A 17,582-nucleotide genomic window follows, 5' to 3' on the forward strand; every position below is an offset into this window, starting at 1 on the left:
TATTTAATTTTTTCTGCCTTACATTTGTCCTTGTTGAAATTCATTTTTTTTATTTTGGTGTAGCTCTCTAACCTGTTAAGGTCATTTTGAATTCTGATCCTGTCCTCTGCAGTATTAGCTATCCTTCTAATTTGGTGTCATTTGCAGACTTGATCAGCATGTCCTCTAAACCTTCATCCATGTCATGAATAGATGTTGAACAGTACTGGGCCCAGGATGGAACCCTGCTTATGGCACTCCACTCATCACTTCTTTCCATCCATTTAAAGGATGGTACTGCCAGTCTGTAACAGTTGGCTACACTTCAAAGCATTTGAATTTCTCACACAATTAATTATGACTGCTATTTTTCACCCAGTCAAATGTGTGAGAACTTGGTACATAGTGATATATAATCACAAGCAAGTATTTTAAATAACCAAAACCAAAATAGTCTGAATGAGGCCTATGGACAAAAGGTTCTCACCAGTAGAAAAATCAGACACCAGTGAAACAAAATGTGATCTGAAAGTCTTCCAATACTTAGCAACCTGATTTACCTCTTCTGTTTGAACAATCAGCAATATGCATATTGTTAGGGAAGAGAGCTTACCTTGCATCCAAATAGAATTTTATGGCATAAATCCAATTGTTCTCTCCATTGAATTGATGGGTACTAAATCGAAACATATGCTAATTCCACAGATTCACTCATTCCATTCTAGCTGAGACTAACAATTGCATTTTGGTCTAGGAAATTTATGTGGATATAAGAATACAGTCACTAGAGGACTACTCTACAGTTCAGATATGTTGAAGTGTTATAGGGGGCAAATGTGCAATATGTGTGTATATATAAAGAATTTTTATCATGCACTCCAGACATAAAGGCTCCTATGGTGCATGAGATCAATAGCAAATCAGAGTTTTGCCTGTAGCCTTTTAGAGGCTAGGGAATAAACAGTGCCATCAAAATGAAACAAAACACAGTAAGTATGACATTCACAATTACATCATTAACCACGCAGCCCAGCTGCAGAAGCAAAGATACCCTTTCCTTTCAGTGCATTTGAAGAAATGAACTAGTACCACCAAACTCACACTAAAATAAAGCAATTGATGTCAAAGGAGATGCTAGATGACCCCCCCCCTTTTGTCCCCCTCCCATGTTACATTGAAATGGTTCATCCAAAGAATCTCTTGTTCAGTTTCAACTATCTTACAACTTCTATGAAATATACACAACCATATTTCATGCTACAGGCAACTCTATTCAAATACAATCAGTCATATTTCATCTACCTCAACTTCTGCTCTGGGAATAGAAAATCACATAAGGAGGTTCAAGGTTTCAAGATTCACAACTAACAAAATTCTGAATACAAAGGGTCTAATGTCAGAAACAGACTTTAAAGTATTATCCTCCCACCCCAGTCATAAAACTGCAAGAGTCTAATACGAAGTAGGCAGCCTAGTATTTCTGACAGTCCTTAAATTCCATATATACATGAAATAACACAGGTAGTTACGTTCAAGAGAAGGTAGGTCTGTAGCTTAGTAACATATCTCTTTTTTCACAACTGGGAAGGAAGAAGCAGGGGATTCCAAAATGAAAGACTGAATGCAGTCAGGGATTGGTTTGGGGTCTCTTTGGTTTCCTCATCAGAATGCAATCAGTTTCCAGCAGATTACTAGCTGGGGGAAATGGGTTAGTAGTATACTTGCCCAGAACTCATTGATGGCAAGAGGATTGTTTCACAGAGTTTTCTAACAGCAAAAATGAAGGGCTGCATACATATAGTTTTGGATCACACTCTGAACTGAGGATGAAGTTCAGCCTAAACAAAATCTGATTTGCAACCCCTGAACTAGTGCCAAAGTCAAAATATAAAATAGTAAGAATGGTAATTTCCCCAAGGAAAATGGCATCCACATAAACCTGCAGGATGTTGATATAAATTCACAGGTTTCAATACTTTTTCAAATGTTCAGGATGTGTTTGAAGAGAATATAGTAATTTACTGCGGTGTTCTCTATACCTAACATATTTAGAATCATATTTCACTCTCATATTTCATTCATTTGACAGATGCAAGATGATTGATGCTCTTTCAGCAAACAGAACAGCTCGTTAACACAGGAAACAAAAGAATATACCTAAAATCTGCGATGACTGGGGCCCTTTTCAGAATGAAATATGCCACTGTTTTTGGTCTATGCTGCATGGCTTTGGATTACTATGTACCATACATTACACTACAGAATGAATCCACTTTAAATCTGGTTGCTGCCACCTGCAGAATTCTGGGGTTTGTAGTTTAGGGAGGAGGCTTTAACAGCCTCACTAAACTACAAACCCCAGAATTCTGCAAGAGGCAGAAACTGGATTTAAAGTGGGTTCATTCTCTAGTGTGATGAAACATTTTTTTGAACATCAGTGCTTGGCTTAGCCTCTTTTATAATTTTTTGATACAATTCCTCTACCAAATTATAACATAAAAGAGTAATATTGTATATTATTGGCCTATTCATTTTAATATGAAAGAGTTTAGCATGTCCTTATACAGGCAGTCCCTGAGTTAGAAACATCAGACTTACGAATGACTCACAGTTAAGAACAGAAGTGAGAGAAATCTACCCCTTGGAAGGGAAATTACATCCTGAAGGAGCTATCATGGGGGAAAGGTGTCTCCACTGAAGCTTTATCACCAATCCTTGCTTCCAAAACAAGCCATTTTTTTTCCAAAATCCAATTATTACAGAAAGTGTGGTGAAACAGGGGCAGAGACAGCAAAACAAGCACCACATGGGTATTAGCTCTTCCCTGTGCTATGCAAAGGTAAAACAGATATCTTTCTGGCTGGAGTTACACTTAAAAATATACCTTTTCCGACTTGCAAACCAATCCAACTTAAGAACAAGCCTACAGAATCTATCTTATTCATAAGTTGGGGACTGCCTGTAGTAGTAATTCCATACTGGTTCACCTTGAACACTCCCACTGATTTGATCTGTGAGCAGATATGCTGTTGCATTGTACTCTGATTGAAACCAGAGATATTTATTATTGAACTGTCCCACTCTGCAATTCCAAAAATAGCAAATTAAGGCTTACCTAGCTGAGAAATTCTAAGATCTAATACCACAGCTTATTTGGAGTATGCTAAAAATAATTTTCATGTTCTCTAACTTTAGGGAGGGAAAAAATCTACATCCTTTCACTGTTACAACAACATCCTGAAGAATACAAGTGTTTTAGTATGCACTTTATCTTCTCAGAAAATTCTTACCTGCTCTCCTTGCCATTTTGAATGACCGAATGTCTGTCTGTAGTTGCTCTTTCACTACAGACATATGTATTCCGTCGTGTCATTGCTCCAGGTGCAGTATTATTCTACAAGGAAATGGAACATAGATGTCAATTAGCAGGGTCTATTTGATTATGTACAGTCTGTAACTTAACACACAAATCTTACACACACTTACTAATAGTCATAACTCTGCTACTGTTCATTACTCAGTAATTGCTCAGTCATAAGAACATCATATTCCCTGGCCTAATACTACCCTTCTATTATGTGAAAACCAATTTATGTTAAATGTTTATGGCTAATCCATAATAGCAGATTAATCTAATTCAATTATATGTTAAGAAAAAACACAATTTAGAGAACTAGTGGAGACTGCAAGAAAATGCTAAAAATTGGTATTAACTACACTAAGAAATAAAAAATCTTCAACAGAAAATAATTAAGGCTGCAGAGAGAAAATGTAGTTAAAATAACAAGAAAAAAACAAAAACAAAAAGGGGTAGAAGAGCAGAGGATGACATAACAGAGGAAAAAGTAAGCATAAGCCCACTGTAAAATTGCACTGGGGGGACAGGAGCACAATGAAATTTAAATAATTACTTTGCCTCTGTCTTTATAGAGAAAGAGTGTGGAGATAGGCCCAAGCCACTGATCAATTTTCCAGGAACGACAGAAGAGCTAGCAGATAACAGAATGATTTTTAAAAGTCTGAGAGGCACTGAAAGTAGACAAAGCATATGGTCAAAACAAATAAGATATCACCTTCCTTATTCAGGAATAAAGAAAATTGGAAAGTTTTGTGATCTCTCTTTTTCCTGAATAGAACAACAAATCAAAAGAAGGATAAATCCCCGTAAGCAACAAGCAACTCCATTACCATTTATTTCCTCACCCACTCTTAACTTGAAACAATCTAAGAATGAGACCTCCAAGTCAATAGCATTTTTTACTGGTAAAGAAGTCTTGGAAGGTTTTTTCCTCACTGAAATCTGATTAAGTTCTATTCTGAGAAAACACCTTGATAAGAACAGGCTGATTATATGATGACAGACATAGTTTGGGAACACAAACACAGACGGCAGACACCATTTGCAATTATTCTGCAGGAATTCCATGGAAATGTCTTTCCATTAATTTGTTGCTGTATCCCTTCACCTTATTTATGACCTATGGAAACCCTAAGGCAAACCTATCATGGGTTTCTTGGGAAGGTTTCTTAAGGGGGGGGGTACCTTTGTCTTACTCTGAGGCTCAGAGGGAGTGACTTGTTCAAGGCCACTCCGTGGATTTCCCTGGCTGATCAGAGATTCAAATCTCCCTTAAAAATATTGAGCTTTGAAGTTTTAGTCCAAAAAATTAAAATAACAAATACTAAAGAAAAAGATTTGGAGACCAATGCGCATCAACACACAAGAAAAGGAAACCAGATGACATTGAAAAAAGGTAAACAGCATTTAATTCAGCGATTCTCAACCTTCCCTAATGTTGCAACCGCTTAATGCAGTTCCCCATGTTGTGGTGACTCCCAACCATAACGTTATTTTTGTTGCTACTTCATAACTGTAATTTTACTACTGTTATGAATCATGCAAATATCTGATATGCAGGAGGTATTCTCATTCACTGGACCAAATTTGGCACAAATACCCAATACACCCAAATTTGAATACTGGTGGGGTTGGCGGGGAATTGATTTTGTCATTTGGGAGTTGTAGTTGTTGGGATTTTAGTTCACCTACAATCAAAGAGCATTCTGAACTCCACCAACAATGGAAATGAACCAAACTTGGCACACTGAACTCCCATGACCAACAGAAAATACTGGAAGGGTTTGATGGGCATTGACCTTGAGTTTTGGAGTTGTAGTTCCCCTACATCCAGAGAGCACTGTGGACTCAAACAATGATGGATCTGGACCAAGCTTGGCACAAATACTCAATATGCCCAAATGCGAACACTGGTGGAGAGTTGTGGAATTAGTCTTGACATTTGGGACTTGTACTTTCCAGGATTTATAGTTCAGCTACAATCAAAGAGCATTCTCAACCCCATCAACGATATAATTGGGCCAAACTTTCTACACAGAACCCCCATGAGCAGCAGAAAATACTGTGTGACCCCTATGACACCCCCTTGCGACCCCCCCCCCGGGGTCCCAATCCCCAGGTTGACAAACACTGATTTAACTGCTTCTAGGTAGGAAAGTAATTGAAACATGGAAGCCTTTTCTGTTCCCGGCAATATGACACCCGGCAAGCTTGTTATCCTGTCTACATAAGTAAAAGTCCTTGGAATTCTGCAGCATACAAAACTGTCTTTTCCAAAACTACTTCAAGAGCCAAAACAAAATTTACCACCAAACCAATTTGTTGTATTATCAATTGAGCCTGCATAAATATACTCAGCTTTCTTTTTCACTCCCTCCTGGGGGGGGGGGGGGGAGACTGTAAGATTGGGCCACTGTAGGAGAGACATGAACAACCAATGGGATATTATTCTTGAATCTGAATGAGGGAGCTGCCATTTTGTCTACTGCTTCTCTCCCTGTGAGGAGGGAAGAATTAATTGTGAGACAGAGGCCGGCTCTCCATCCACTCAAGAGAACAATCCCAAGGGACAGGACAAACCGTAGAAACGTAAGTGACATTAATGTCTGTATTACAATAACTGACACTACCTAAAACAAGAACAGACCGGGTAGCCAGAGGATCTGAAGGCTGCAAATTGGCTGATGAGCTGGAAGAGAAAGTGTGTCTGCTTGCGACTACACTTCAACGTATCTGGGAAGAGGAAACTTTTCAAGAAACACTTTCTTGGAAGGTGACAAACATGTCCTGTTTCTAGAGAGGAAGACAATTCTCAAACGCACAAGGTAGACACTTGACTACGGGAACCATGCTGTGAGTTTGGAGCTACACAGATGATTTCAAGCTCTCCCATGAACTAGTGATTACAAATCACTGTATCAAGGATAAAAGCCTCTATCCTTGGAGAACATGGTGATGATCTTGGAGGGTTTTCTATAGCATGGTAGGAACTTTGGAGGACTCTCCCTGCCTCTTCTCAGAGGAAAAAAGAGAGATCTGGTGGTGGTAAATTATTCCCTGCTGAGAAGAATAGAAGCAGTACTGCATGGAACTTAAAATGCCTTAAGTAAGCTCCATAATAATAAAAGAGAGGATACTAGAGAAACTCGAATCCACCAACAATTATTTCTCTCTTCTGATCCCTGTTGGAACAAATAAAAGCGGCTTTGAGTAGGAAGCTGAAAAATCTTGGGGCGCAGACTGCTTTTCTATGTCCTTCCTACTGAAGGACATGGCCTAGGAAGAGAGTGGAGGCCCTTCCACACAGCCCTATATCCCAGAATATCAAGGCAGAAAATCCCACAATATCTGTTTTGAACTGGGTTGAGTCCACACTGCCATATATTCCAGTTCAAAGCAGATAGTGTGGAATTTTCTGCCTTGATATTCTGGGATACAGGGCTGTGTGGCAGGGCCCTGACATACACTGGAAGTGAACAGCTAACATCGGAAATGGTGTTATCAGGAAAGATTTACTATTCATAAAGAAGGACTGCTGGGAAAAGATAGGTTGCACCTCCCAACAACTGGTAAGACCATATGGGCCAGGAGTCTTACTGGGGGTCCTTCCACACAGCCATATAACCCAGAATATCAAGGCAGAAAAACCCACAATATCTGCTTTCAACTGGGTTATCTGAGTCCTCACTGCCATATATCCCAGTTCAAAGCAGATATTGTGAAATTTTATTTAGCTGTGTGAATGGTCCCTGGGTTGTGGTGGGGGGGGGGGGGGGCAAAGTATTCTAAAGGGCAGAGGAACAACAAGTTCTGGGGCAAAAATCACAATGTTACAGGAAAATCAAGTTTATTGTATGCAAACTCAAATAGTAATCAACCCCCACCCCCAAAAAACAAGGAAGGAACTGGGGTGGAGAATGTTTGAACATTTCCTCATATCATACAATGGGGTGGGTAACTTTAGGAAATCCAGGGGGTATTTTTGACCTCGGTGGACCTCATTAATCCATACACCCAACACCCATGCTGGAAAGGTTTCTCCTGAAGATTTGTGAAATAGAATCCCCAGCCACCTTGGGTGGTATTCACCACTCAAGTTTATGAAATCCTCTGGCCTTGTCTGAAACCCAGAAAGGCCCTTTTTGATCTGAAATGATCCGGGGGGGGGGGGGGGGGGGAGGGATTGCATGGCAAATCGTGTCTTGATATCTGTGGGTTCTATTTGCTATTTTTCTAATGCTTTTGTCATCACAGGCTGCATAATTATTTGGGTTCCAGTGTTAAAATAAGCAATTTATGTATTAAACATAAATTATGAAGCTCTGTGAATTGTGAAGTGTGTGTCTCACCTAGAGTCTAGTTCTAGGAAACAAGCCAACATACCCATAAACAACAATAAGCTAGTATAAACAGTGAATTGACCTATAATGAACCCATGACAAGTGTTATATTAAAGGAGATGATTGAGTTAATCAGATGTCTGACACAATCTGATGAAAGGAAGACAAGGCCCAAGTGTACCTGCCATGTTATGTCACCTCTAAGGAAGGAACTCATTGTTTACATAAGTGGGGAACTCTAAACTTATTGGATAAGATCTGTCAGCTAGGAATAATAAAAACTAAGCTGAGAGGAACCCCTGGGGGAGGGATCAACCCAAGAGTCAGTCTCCACCATATAAAGAAAGCTGCTGAATAAACAGTAATGCTGTTCCAAGCTGTTCATTGATGAGACCATACTGACAGATGAACCATGCTGGTAAAAGAACCTTTGTTCTCAATTAGGATATCCTAAATAGTTATGTCTCTGACTGTAATGAATGCTGCTATATAAATAAATGTCCAGGAATATTAACCCCCTTGGATGTTTGGCTGTCTACAGATGACTGCTGAGAGATTTATAGTTCCTTAGCAGATGAAATTATATTGTTTAATGAAGAAATGGCTAAGTTATAGTAAGATAACAAAGTTTCTCTATATATAACGCATACAGAAGCCTGCTAAAAAGTGTTGATGATATAAAAATTCAGTTCTTCTGAAAGTATAACACCTTTTTAGAAGTGTAATATAAGGAAAATGATGATTCTAGAAGTCAAAATGTCTTTTTTTGCATTAAGGGGAATGTGTATGTTTGTTTGTTTGTATGTGTGTGTATTTCTGTATATAATAAGCAATGTAAAAAACTAACAGAGAGCCTGCTCATTCTCCCACATGAATATACTGAAATCCCAATACTGAAGAAATGGAGTGTTGACTCTTAACTATGCCTTTTTAGATTTTATTGCTAGTCTCAAATTGGATGACCAGAAGGTGATAAAAGTGAACTCCAGATAGATACATGTTAGCTGAAAAATGGCAAAAAAAGTTCCATCCATCACTCCAAAGAAATTGGGTGGAGAACCACAATTATTCAACTTTATGATATAAGTGTGCACATATATGGGGGTAACCTGGAGGAACTATAAGCAATCCATCATTCATATCCATCACATGCAGAACCAAAACAAAATATAGGAAGAGTATGGGATTTTTTTTAGGTTTTTGCAAAGAATGGAGGGTTACAGACAGTATAGTTTTAACAATGGCAGTGCTACCACAAATTTCAGCAGCACTGCCTGGGTTGCTACAGGGTAACATAATACACTCTAAATGTGTCCTAAATGAGAAATTCTGGCATCACAGAAGTACCAAACAAAAGGGTTAGTTCTTCCATCATAAATGCAGTAAACAGGAACTCATATAATTAGCCAAAAGACAAAGACTACAGAAATACAATAGAGGTGGAAGGAAAATACACAATGGAATATCACAACACTGCTTGCATTAATCTCAACCCTCTCAAACCCCAAGTAAAGCTCTTAAACAGGCTCTGGATTAGTAAACTACTGGATTAACCGATGAGATTTGTAAGCTATTTCTTTAAAATTGAAAATTTTATACCAAAAAAAATCAGTTACCCAAATCTGGGTAAATATATGCAGCACTCTTGTTCTTAAATAATGCCTGCTTGAAATAAAGGCCACAGTAGCTTTTTTGTGTTTCCCCGTCCTGCGGTATAGAGAAGAGGGGGGTCATGGTGTTTCTCTTAAGATCTATCTGGGTTAACTAACTTCCACCCTAGTCTGTCCTGGGAGAAGCCTTGGCTCTCTGGCACTTCCCCATTTGGGGCATGGGAGTTGAAAGGATCGAGAGAAGTTGAAAAAAGCTCCTATTCACTCTCTTCTTTCCACTGTCACAGTGGATCTTTGGCTCTTCCCCACAGGAATAGAGAACATGGAAAGGGCCCGGAAAAGTGGGGGGGGGGGGGCCGGGAACGAATCCACACTGATTTCTCCATTACAACAGCAAATCTTTGGCATTCCCCCACCAGGGTGGAGAGAATAGAGGTCAGTGGTTATTTATAGGACTTATCTGTAAGTCATTATCAACCTTCATAATTTTGGCTCCAAAACCTGCCCTTGACTTCTACATGAGTGACTTATCCACAAGTATATAGATCCAAAAATGTAATGGTCTACTCACAGTGGGTGCAGCAGAGCTTCTTTTACGGTCAGGAATATCAGCCTTATTTGGATTGCTGGCATTTCCAAGCATGGGGCTAGCAGGAGCAATTCCTCTTCCTCCAGCAGCACTGCTGCTAGATTTTCGTGATTGAGTCCCTTCTTCTTTGAGGTCACTGTCTGCAGTGCTAGTCTGACTTCTTTTTGGATATGCCACTGTTGGAGGGATAGATGGACCAGCTAAAAAAAACCAAAACAAAACTGATTACAAAGTACTGTTCTATGCCTATATCTAAAATGTAAAACTTTTTTAAAGCCAGGACATTTAATAATCTCTTACTATAAAGAGAGTGTTCAACACTAAATACTGTAACATGCATTGGCAAGTACATTTGGGATTCTAGAAACAGTAAATACAATCATGCCCACTAAATTTATAAAGCTAAATATCTCTTTACACTGTTTGATGTTCAGATATCAAGTTGCTAGATGACCAAAATTATAAACAATGATCTGCTACTTCTCACATACTGAGCTAGGTATGAAGATATTTCTGCAAAAGATGACAACTTTCTGCTAGGCTTTATTTTTCTTAGTACTGAAACAAGTACAAGGTTTTAGCATTTGTTTTCTCACTTCAAACCAATTAAGATGATTTTAAGAGACTGCATAGGAAAAAGTTGACCTTTTTGAGGTTGAGATTAAGCCCTGTGGTGCATTCAGATCAAAAATAAGGTCAAATTTTACTAGGTCACACTGAGAACCAGCCTGTGTTTTGCTGCTTTGCATAACTAATAGACTTTGTAGAAGCGATGACAATCCCCCAGGAAAGAGGAAGTGAAAAGAAATACTAGTGAACACACAGTTCTCCCAAGTTCTTTTAAACACAGACTGACCTAATAGTCTCAAAAACAAAAAGGCACACAAAAAGTAGGATTAAGAGAAGGAACTTTTGTGCTTTTTGAAAGAAATCCGCAGAAGTGTTTTCTAGGACAAAAATGAATGCCACAGGGACACGCTGCGAAGTAAGCATATCTGATTTAACTAATTAATAAAGTAAGGCAATATATTAGTCATCTAAACTTCTTGATGTGTGATACATTCATTTTTGTGGAGTCATATAACTGATTATGTTTTTCACAAACTGCCTTTAGTTTTTCATTCTGGCAACAACTGTTTCATATGGAATTTACCCTTATTATTTCTTGGCAGCCACCTCAGAGTTCAATTAGCAAGTGTAAATACAATAAAATTGGTAAAAACACACTGCAATTTTTTCTCATTTGGAAATTAAGCTGATAAATGAAATAATAAAACTGGGGTAACACCTGATGGAGCAATATATAGTTGATCCTCCATACTTGGAATTTTAAAAATAAATTTTCGTATATCTAGTATTTCACTGTTAAAATTTACATAAATGTCCCCTAATGTACTTATAATTTCCAGATTAGTGAACATTTCAGACGTCATTTTTGAATCCAAGAGATGTAACTTAAATTACTCTGAAGACATCTGCTACCACGAGCTAATATAAACTATGTGAGGTTCTATGTGAAGCATACTAAAGATGCCAATAAGAATGACAGAACAAAAAGTGGAACTTCCTTAGTCTTCAGACAGTGGTCCCCAACCTTTGGGTCTCCAGGTGTTTTGGACTTCAACTCCCAAAAATCCCAGCCAGTTTACCAGCTGTTGGGAACTGTGGGAGCTGAAGTTCAAAACACTAGAGGCCCAAAGGTTGGGCCACTGCTTCAGAACAACCAGAAACCAGCATCAGATCAAATCTATGAAGTGAAGCAGGTTTTTATTTCACTGGAAAGGGAGATGCAATGATAACTTAGAAGCAGTGTTAGAAAGGTCTTCACAGCTCTTATTTTTTCATAAATAAGACAGGTGCTTTTGTTTGGATTAAGTAAAATCCACACACAGGTGTTTGAAAAATATCAACTCATATAGTTCTCTAAAGATCAGAATTTGGCACAGTAAAATAGATGCCCTGTCCAGAATCCTCCTGGCTGATTACGGCTGGTGCAACCACAGTGTTGTAAACAGGGCGGGGGGGGGGGGGGAGGTTAAAAAAAAACCCTGGTTTACTCATGAATTTTAACTGTTGCTAAGTCTATGAGAAGCAAAAAATCTATGAGAAGCCTAAGGCATGGGAGAGATTTGAAGCCCCCCATGAAGGAAACGAGAAATTGATTTAATTAAGTCTATATAAAATATAGAATGAATCATATTATTTAAATTATTTTGTGTTATGATTCCCTTAAAAAAATAAAACACCCCCCATTTTTTCTGGCTACAGTCCTGGTTGTAAATGTTAGTTGCAGGAGGAAAAAAGCAACGAGTACACTGATTGTGAAGGAAATAAACAGGCAGATGCTATCTTCTATCCCTTACAACGACAGCACCAGAAAAATACAACTACTAGCTTTGTGCACCAACAGGATTCCAGTTTTGGTCAATACTTTGGACCAGCAATAAAGTAGTTGGTCTCTAACACCAACCTCAAAGGTTCTATTGACTTGTATACACAAGCTTTATCCTCTGAAGTCTTTTCTTTTGACTCTAGATACTGAGAGATCACCCACACTGTAAATTATAGCAATTTGATACCACTTTAACTGCCATGGCCCCCTTCCTTTGAAATTCTGGGATTTATCATTTATCATTGTGGCAATAGTGCTCTCTGACAGAGAAGGGCAAATTTTCACAAAATCAGAAGCCTCAGAATTCCACATTATGTAGTAACCACGGTTAACACAGTATTAAACAGGTGTACTTTTGCAGTGTGAATAGAGCCTGAGATTCAATAGATCAGCACATTATTAGCTGTTTCCTCTTAACAAAAGTTCTAAGTCAATGATGATGTCACCTACCATGGTCACTGTACCGTCGTTGCTTCTGGCTGGAAGATATACTTCTCTGTACTTTGTGGTGTGGAGACTGTCCAGTGCTGTTGTTTAGGTCACTACTTGGCCTGACCTTAGCAAGTGAAAGATTGCTGCTAGAGCTTGAGTCACTTGCATCCAACTAAAATATAAGCAGACAGGATAAATGATTGTACTGTCAGTATTCTTGTCCTGGATGTGGCAAAACGATAAAGGCAACTCATCGCTTCATGGGTCTAAAGAGCTAATTAACATATCTGACAGAATGCATTTCACCCTTTGCTACTTCTGAAACTTTACAGGTTTGAATGGTAAGATTAATGTGCTATGGAAATTATTAATATATGAAGGTGAAAGTAAAAGGCATGAGCAATACAATCAATTACGAAAATGAGGTCATGTGACACATTCTTTCAGATCTGATTCTTTCAAAACATGAAGCAACTGATCATTCTTTGCCCGTGAAGTCTTTGGATGAGCAACACAAATGCAGCTGCAGTTTAGTGGAAGATTTGTGATCAACTATCGCAGAACAGTCCTCAGACAATTCAAGTTAAAGAATCTCAGAAGGAAACTTTCCTTGAAACCTGAGAAATGTTGCAAATTAAAGGCAGAGGCATTATATACCGAGACTGTCTTGACCGTTTGCTGGCCCATTTAGGAAAAAAAAAACAAGTATAAAAATAAAGAGGGGAGGGAATAATGTCTGGATATCATTGTTTTTGCACTGAGAAACAAAACAAAGTGTTGTTGCTTGAACTTGAAAACAGTAAAAGAATGATGTACTTTTATTTCTTCTGAACTCAATGAAACTTAATCAAACTATAGCTGCAATAATTTGTCAAAAGATCTTTGTACTGCAGTCTTTTCACCACAGTATAAAATATGGCTTCATCTGCACATTACTCACTTAAATGATTCTCGGCCATCAACAAATAACCACAGCAACTTAAATGTCCTTATTGAGCATGCATCACTTTTCTTAAACATATCTACAAGCCATGTTACTGAAGTATCTTTATTGCCTAAATTTAAGAGTATCCAAACTGAGAAAGCCCAGAATAATTTATCTGATACTAAGTATTCCAAAGTAATTGGACCTATGCAAAGTTTGGGATGCTGTGGATATTTTACTGTTTTGTAATTATGTCTTAAATTACAAATAGAAAGTGATTTGGGAAACACTGAATACATTTCTGTATACCGCCTTATAGGAGCAGGGCAAAAATATGCAAAATCAATCAATCAGTTGTTTTTGTGGGTGCAGAGACTAAGAGATGGAATCTACAGATTAGATCCAGAATTTTTATCAGTGCATCCAACACTAAAAATTATTGAAATTAGAGTAATAGAATCTTACAGCCGGAGGGGACAACAGCTATCTACACCAACCTCGCCATACATTAGTACAGACAATAATAAAATAATAATAAAACTTTATTTATATAGCATCCTATCTCCCAAAAGGGACTCAGGATGGTTTCGAACACATAAGGCAAAACATTCAATTGCCAGGAAGAAAATCAGACAGATAGCTTAAAATAAAAGCACCACAAAACACAAAAATCCTACTAAAACACAACAATAAAAATTTAAACCAACTGCAATTATAACTCTATCAGACAAAGTTCAACAAAAACCAATAGCCAGGACTACAAAATGGGCATGGTCAACTATAAAAGGGCTGGGCAAGGGATAGTGCAAACAGCATATCACAGGGCTGGGGAAGTGGAGAACGTGCAGAACAGAGTACTAACTGAAGAACTATGGACAGGGCCTAGGGACAAATCATTCTCAAAAAGATGCTGGAGAATCCAGGTTTTCAGGTCCCTATGAAAGATGGACAATGTGGGGGCTTGCCTAATCTTCTTGGGAAGGGTGTTCCAAAGTCGGGGGGCCACCACCAAGAAGGCACTCTCCCTCGTCCCCACCAACCAGGCTTGTGATGATGGCGGAAGCAAGAGGAGGGCCTCCTCAGCAGATCTCAGAGCCCATGGCGTTTCATAGGTAAAGATGCAATCACAAAGACATACAGGGCTTTGTAGATCGTAACTTGTACATTGAATTAGGACCGGAAACTTATTGGCAGCCAGTGGAGCTGCTTTAATAGAAGTATCATGCTCTCCCTAGAATTAGCTCCAATTAGAAGCCTGGTCGCCAACCTTTGTACCAATTGTGGTTTCTGAGCAGTCTTCAATGGCAGCCCCACATAGAGTGCATTGCAATAATCCAATCTGGATGTAACCAAGGCATGGACCAGCATGGCCATGTCTGGCTTCTTGAGGTACAGCCACACCCAGCACACAAGCTTCAACTGTGTAAAGGTCCTCCCGGCCACTGCTGACACCTGGACATCAAGCGTCAGTGCTGAATCCAAGAGGAACCCCAACTGCAAACCTGTGTCCTCAGAGGGAGTGTAACCCCATCAAGCACAGGTTGCCACCTTATACCCCGATCAGCCTCATGACTGACTAGAAGGACCTCTTGTCTGGATTAAGCTTCAGCTTGTTAGCCCTCATCCAATCCATCATGTCTGCCTGGCACTGGTTCACGATCCAGGAGGCTTCCTTGGAATTTAGTGGAAAGGATTAGACTTTAGTGTCATCTGAATATACATGGCACCGAACTCCAAAACTCTGGATGACCTCACCCGGTGGTTTCATGAAGATGTTGAAAACTACGGGAGATAGAACGGACCCTTGCAGGACCCCGCAGGTCAATGGTCAGGAGTCCGAGCAGGTATCCCCCAACTTCACCAAATGGGTGTGATCCTCCAGTAAGGAGGGGAGTCACTGCAAAGCAACGTCCCCAAGACCCATTCCAGAGAGCAGCCCCAGAAGGATACCATGTCAATGGTATCAAAAGCCTCTGAGATGCTCAAGAGTACCAACAAGGATACACTTCCCCTGTCTAGCTCTCTGCTGAGGTTATTCACCAAAGCTGTCTCCATACTGTAGCCAGGCCTAAAACAGACTGCGACAGATCCAGATAATCAGTATCATCTAAAAATCCCTGGAGCTGAGAGGCCATCACTGTCTGAAGAACAGTCATCTAGCCTCTATTTACGAACCTCCAACACTATCTGGAGCAGTCTACTCCACTGTTGAATACCTCCTACTGTCAGTATGTTCTTGTAGGCACAAGTCCTTTGGATGTTCACAGAGTAGCAATATGGGAAACTCACAATCAGGATGTAAATGAAACTCTACCTCCCCACTCACATTTCCACGAGTTAACACAAATATCACTGGCATATTGCCCAGACTGAGACCTTGACTATCCAAAATTAACATACAGTACTTTATGTATTTTACTCACCTCTGATGATTTCCTTCCTAGTAGCAAATACGTAGCAGTGATTTCATCATATTTCATTTTACTAAGAGATTCCTGTATTTCTTCTTGAGAATATCCCATTCCAACCATAATATCTAAAACAGATACAAAGATTCAAATGCTACTTTATGAGATTATTACATCAAGTTGATGATTGTGTCCCAATAAAATTTAGCAACATAATAAAATACAACTTCTTGGCATGGAACAAAATGTGAATGCCAAACTTCTATCTTAATTCGTAACATTAAGTGGTTACCAATACATTGCGGATCACTGTGACAATATTGTTATTATATCAATGATTTTCCACAACACACACAATTGGCATTATGCCAACAGTCTCCAATCAACTCATACCTATTCTCTTCTGGTCCGAGATGTCTAGCTCTGGTTCAACAAATGGTTTAAGTTCATCATCCTCATGCCCTGCATTGATCCATCTGTCCTTCATGATTTGCTGGAAAGACAAATTTTGATGTTAGTATAGTAGTAGTGAAATTAAAAAACCCTATTAAATCCAAGTGACCGACAGTGAAGAAATCTGACTTAATCAAAAAGTTCTCTACTTCAACCTCATATTGTCTTCATTTCACAGAAACCAACATAAGATGATGATTCTGCTACAATATATCATGTCTTAACAGAAAATAGTTGCATCTTCATAGTAACTTTTTTTTGTCTATCTGTTTGTTTTGTTAAAATGTAATACAAATGTCTGGTTGCTCCTGACACGATAAATAAATAAATAAATAAATAACTTGGCTTGAAAAAGGCATAGTTTCCAGTTAACTACTTGCCCCAAAAGGTTTTTAAAGAAGTAAAAACACAGCCATACAACTCTCCAATGTGTTTTAGAACCAAAGTTCCAGTGTTTGGAATCTAGGTTATCGAGAAAATACTGTCTTTTTTGTTGTTGCTGGTATGAGTTTGGTCCTATAAAAACATTTACTTAGTTCAGTTTCCATTGATTAAGACAAAGAGCACCCTCTAGGTGGAGCACAACACCTTTCATAACTAATCAGAGCAATCATGAATTGCTGCAATATACTAATTTATGTCCAACTTCTTAACAGAATAATGGATTTAATTAACACAATTGTATTTGTATGAACTCATCCATAAGATCAACAGCAGTTTGTGTGGAGTCTGTATGAGCGTTAGAGCAAGTGATTTTTTTAATCTACTGCAGAAAAGTATTTTGGCAAAGATGGAAGATTTTTTCAATTAATTTCCAAATATAGTATTTCTTGTTACTGAAAGGATTTTTAACTTCAAATTCAGTAAAACAAATTCAGAGAAAACAAAAAAATTAAATTACCTCAAGAGTGCCTCTTTTGGTTGGGTTTAGCACCAGGAAACGTTTTAGCAGGTTTTCACAGTCTGTTGACATGTAGAAAGGAATCCTGTATTTTCCTCTCAGCACTCTCTCTCTCAGTTCCTTAAATCACATTGAACAAATAATAGGAGGTAACAGCTGCAGATGTGTCCAATATATAGTTACTTTTAAAAGTAT

At 38.7% G+C, this 17,582-nt stretch overlaps 1 protein-coding gene across 12 annotated transcripts in view; it reads right to left on the reverse strand.

The window, feature by feature from the left end:
- Positions 1 to 17,582, reverse strand: part of MARK3 (microtubule affinity regulating kinase 3) — an 80,294-nt gene that overhangs the window by 18,731 nt on the left and 43,981 nt on the right. For 6 of the 12 annotated variants that reach the window (XM_060754790.2, XM_060754807.2, XM_060754782.2 and 3 more), the window contains 7 exons: positions 17,388 to 17,507; positions 16,427 to 16,526; positions 16,049 to 16,161; positions 12,719 to 12,872; positions 9,859 to 10,076; positions 3,891 to 3,968; positions 3,270 to 3,373 (listed from right to left, as the gene is read on the reverse strand). In XM_060754790.2, the coding sequence (XP_060610773.2) occupies positions 3,270 to 3,373; positions 3,891 to 3,968; positions 9,859 to 10,076; positions 12,719 to 12,872; positions 16,049 to 16,161; positions 16,427 to 16,526; positions 17,388 to 17,507 (887 nt within the window). The remainder of the gene's footprint in view (positions 1 to 3,269; positions 3,374 to 3,890; positions 3,969 to 9,858; positions 10,077 to 12,718; positions 12,873 to 16,048; positions 16,162 to 16,426; positions 16,527 to 17,387; positions 17,508 to 17,582) is intronic. The other 6 variants (XM_060754824.2, XM_060754815.2, XM_060754854.2 and 3 more) reach the window with 1 other exon arrangement.

Source organism: Anolis sagrei, chromosome 1 (assembly GCF_037176765.1).
Source record: "Anolis sagrei isolate rAnoSag1 chromosome 1, rAnoSag1.mat, whole genome shotgun sequence".
Lineage (NCBI taxonomy): Eukaryota > Metazoa > Chordata > Lepidosauria > Squamata > Dactyloidae > Anolis > Anolis sagrei.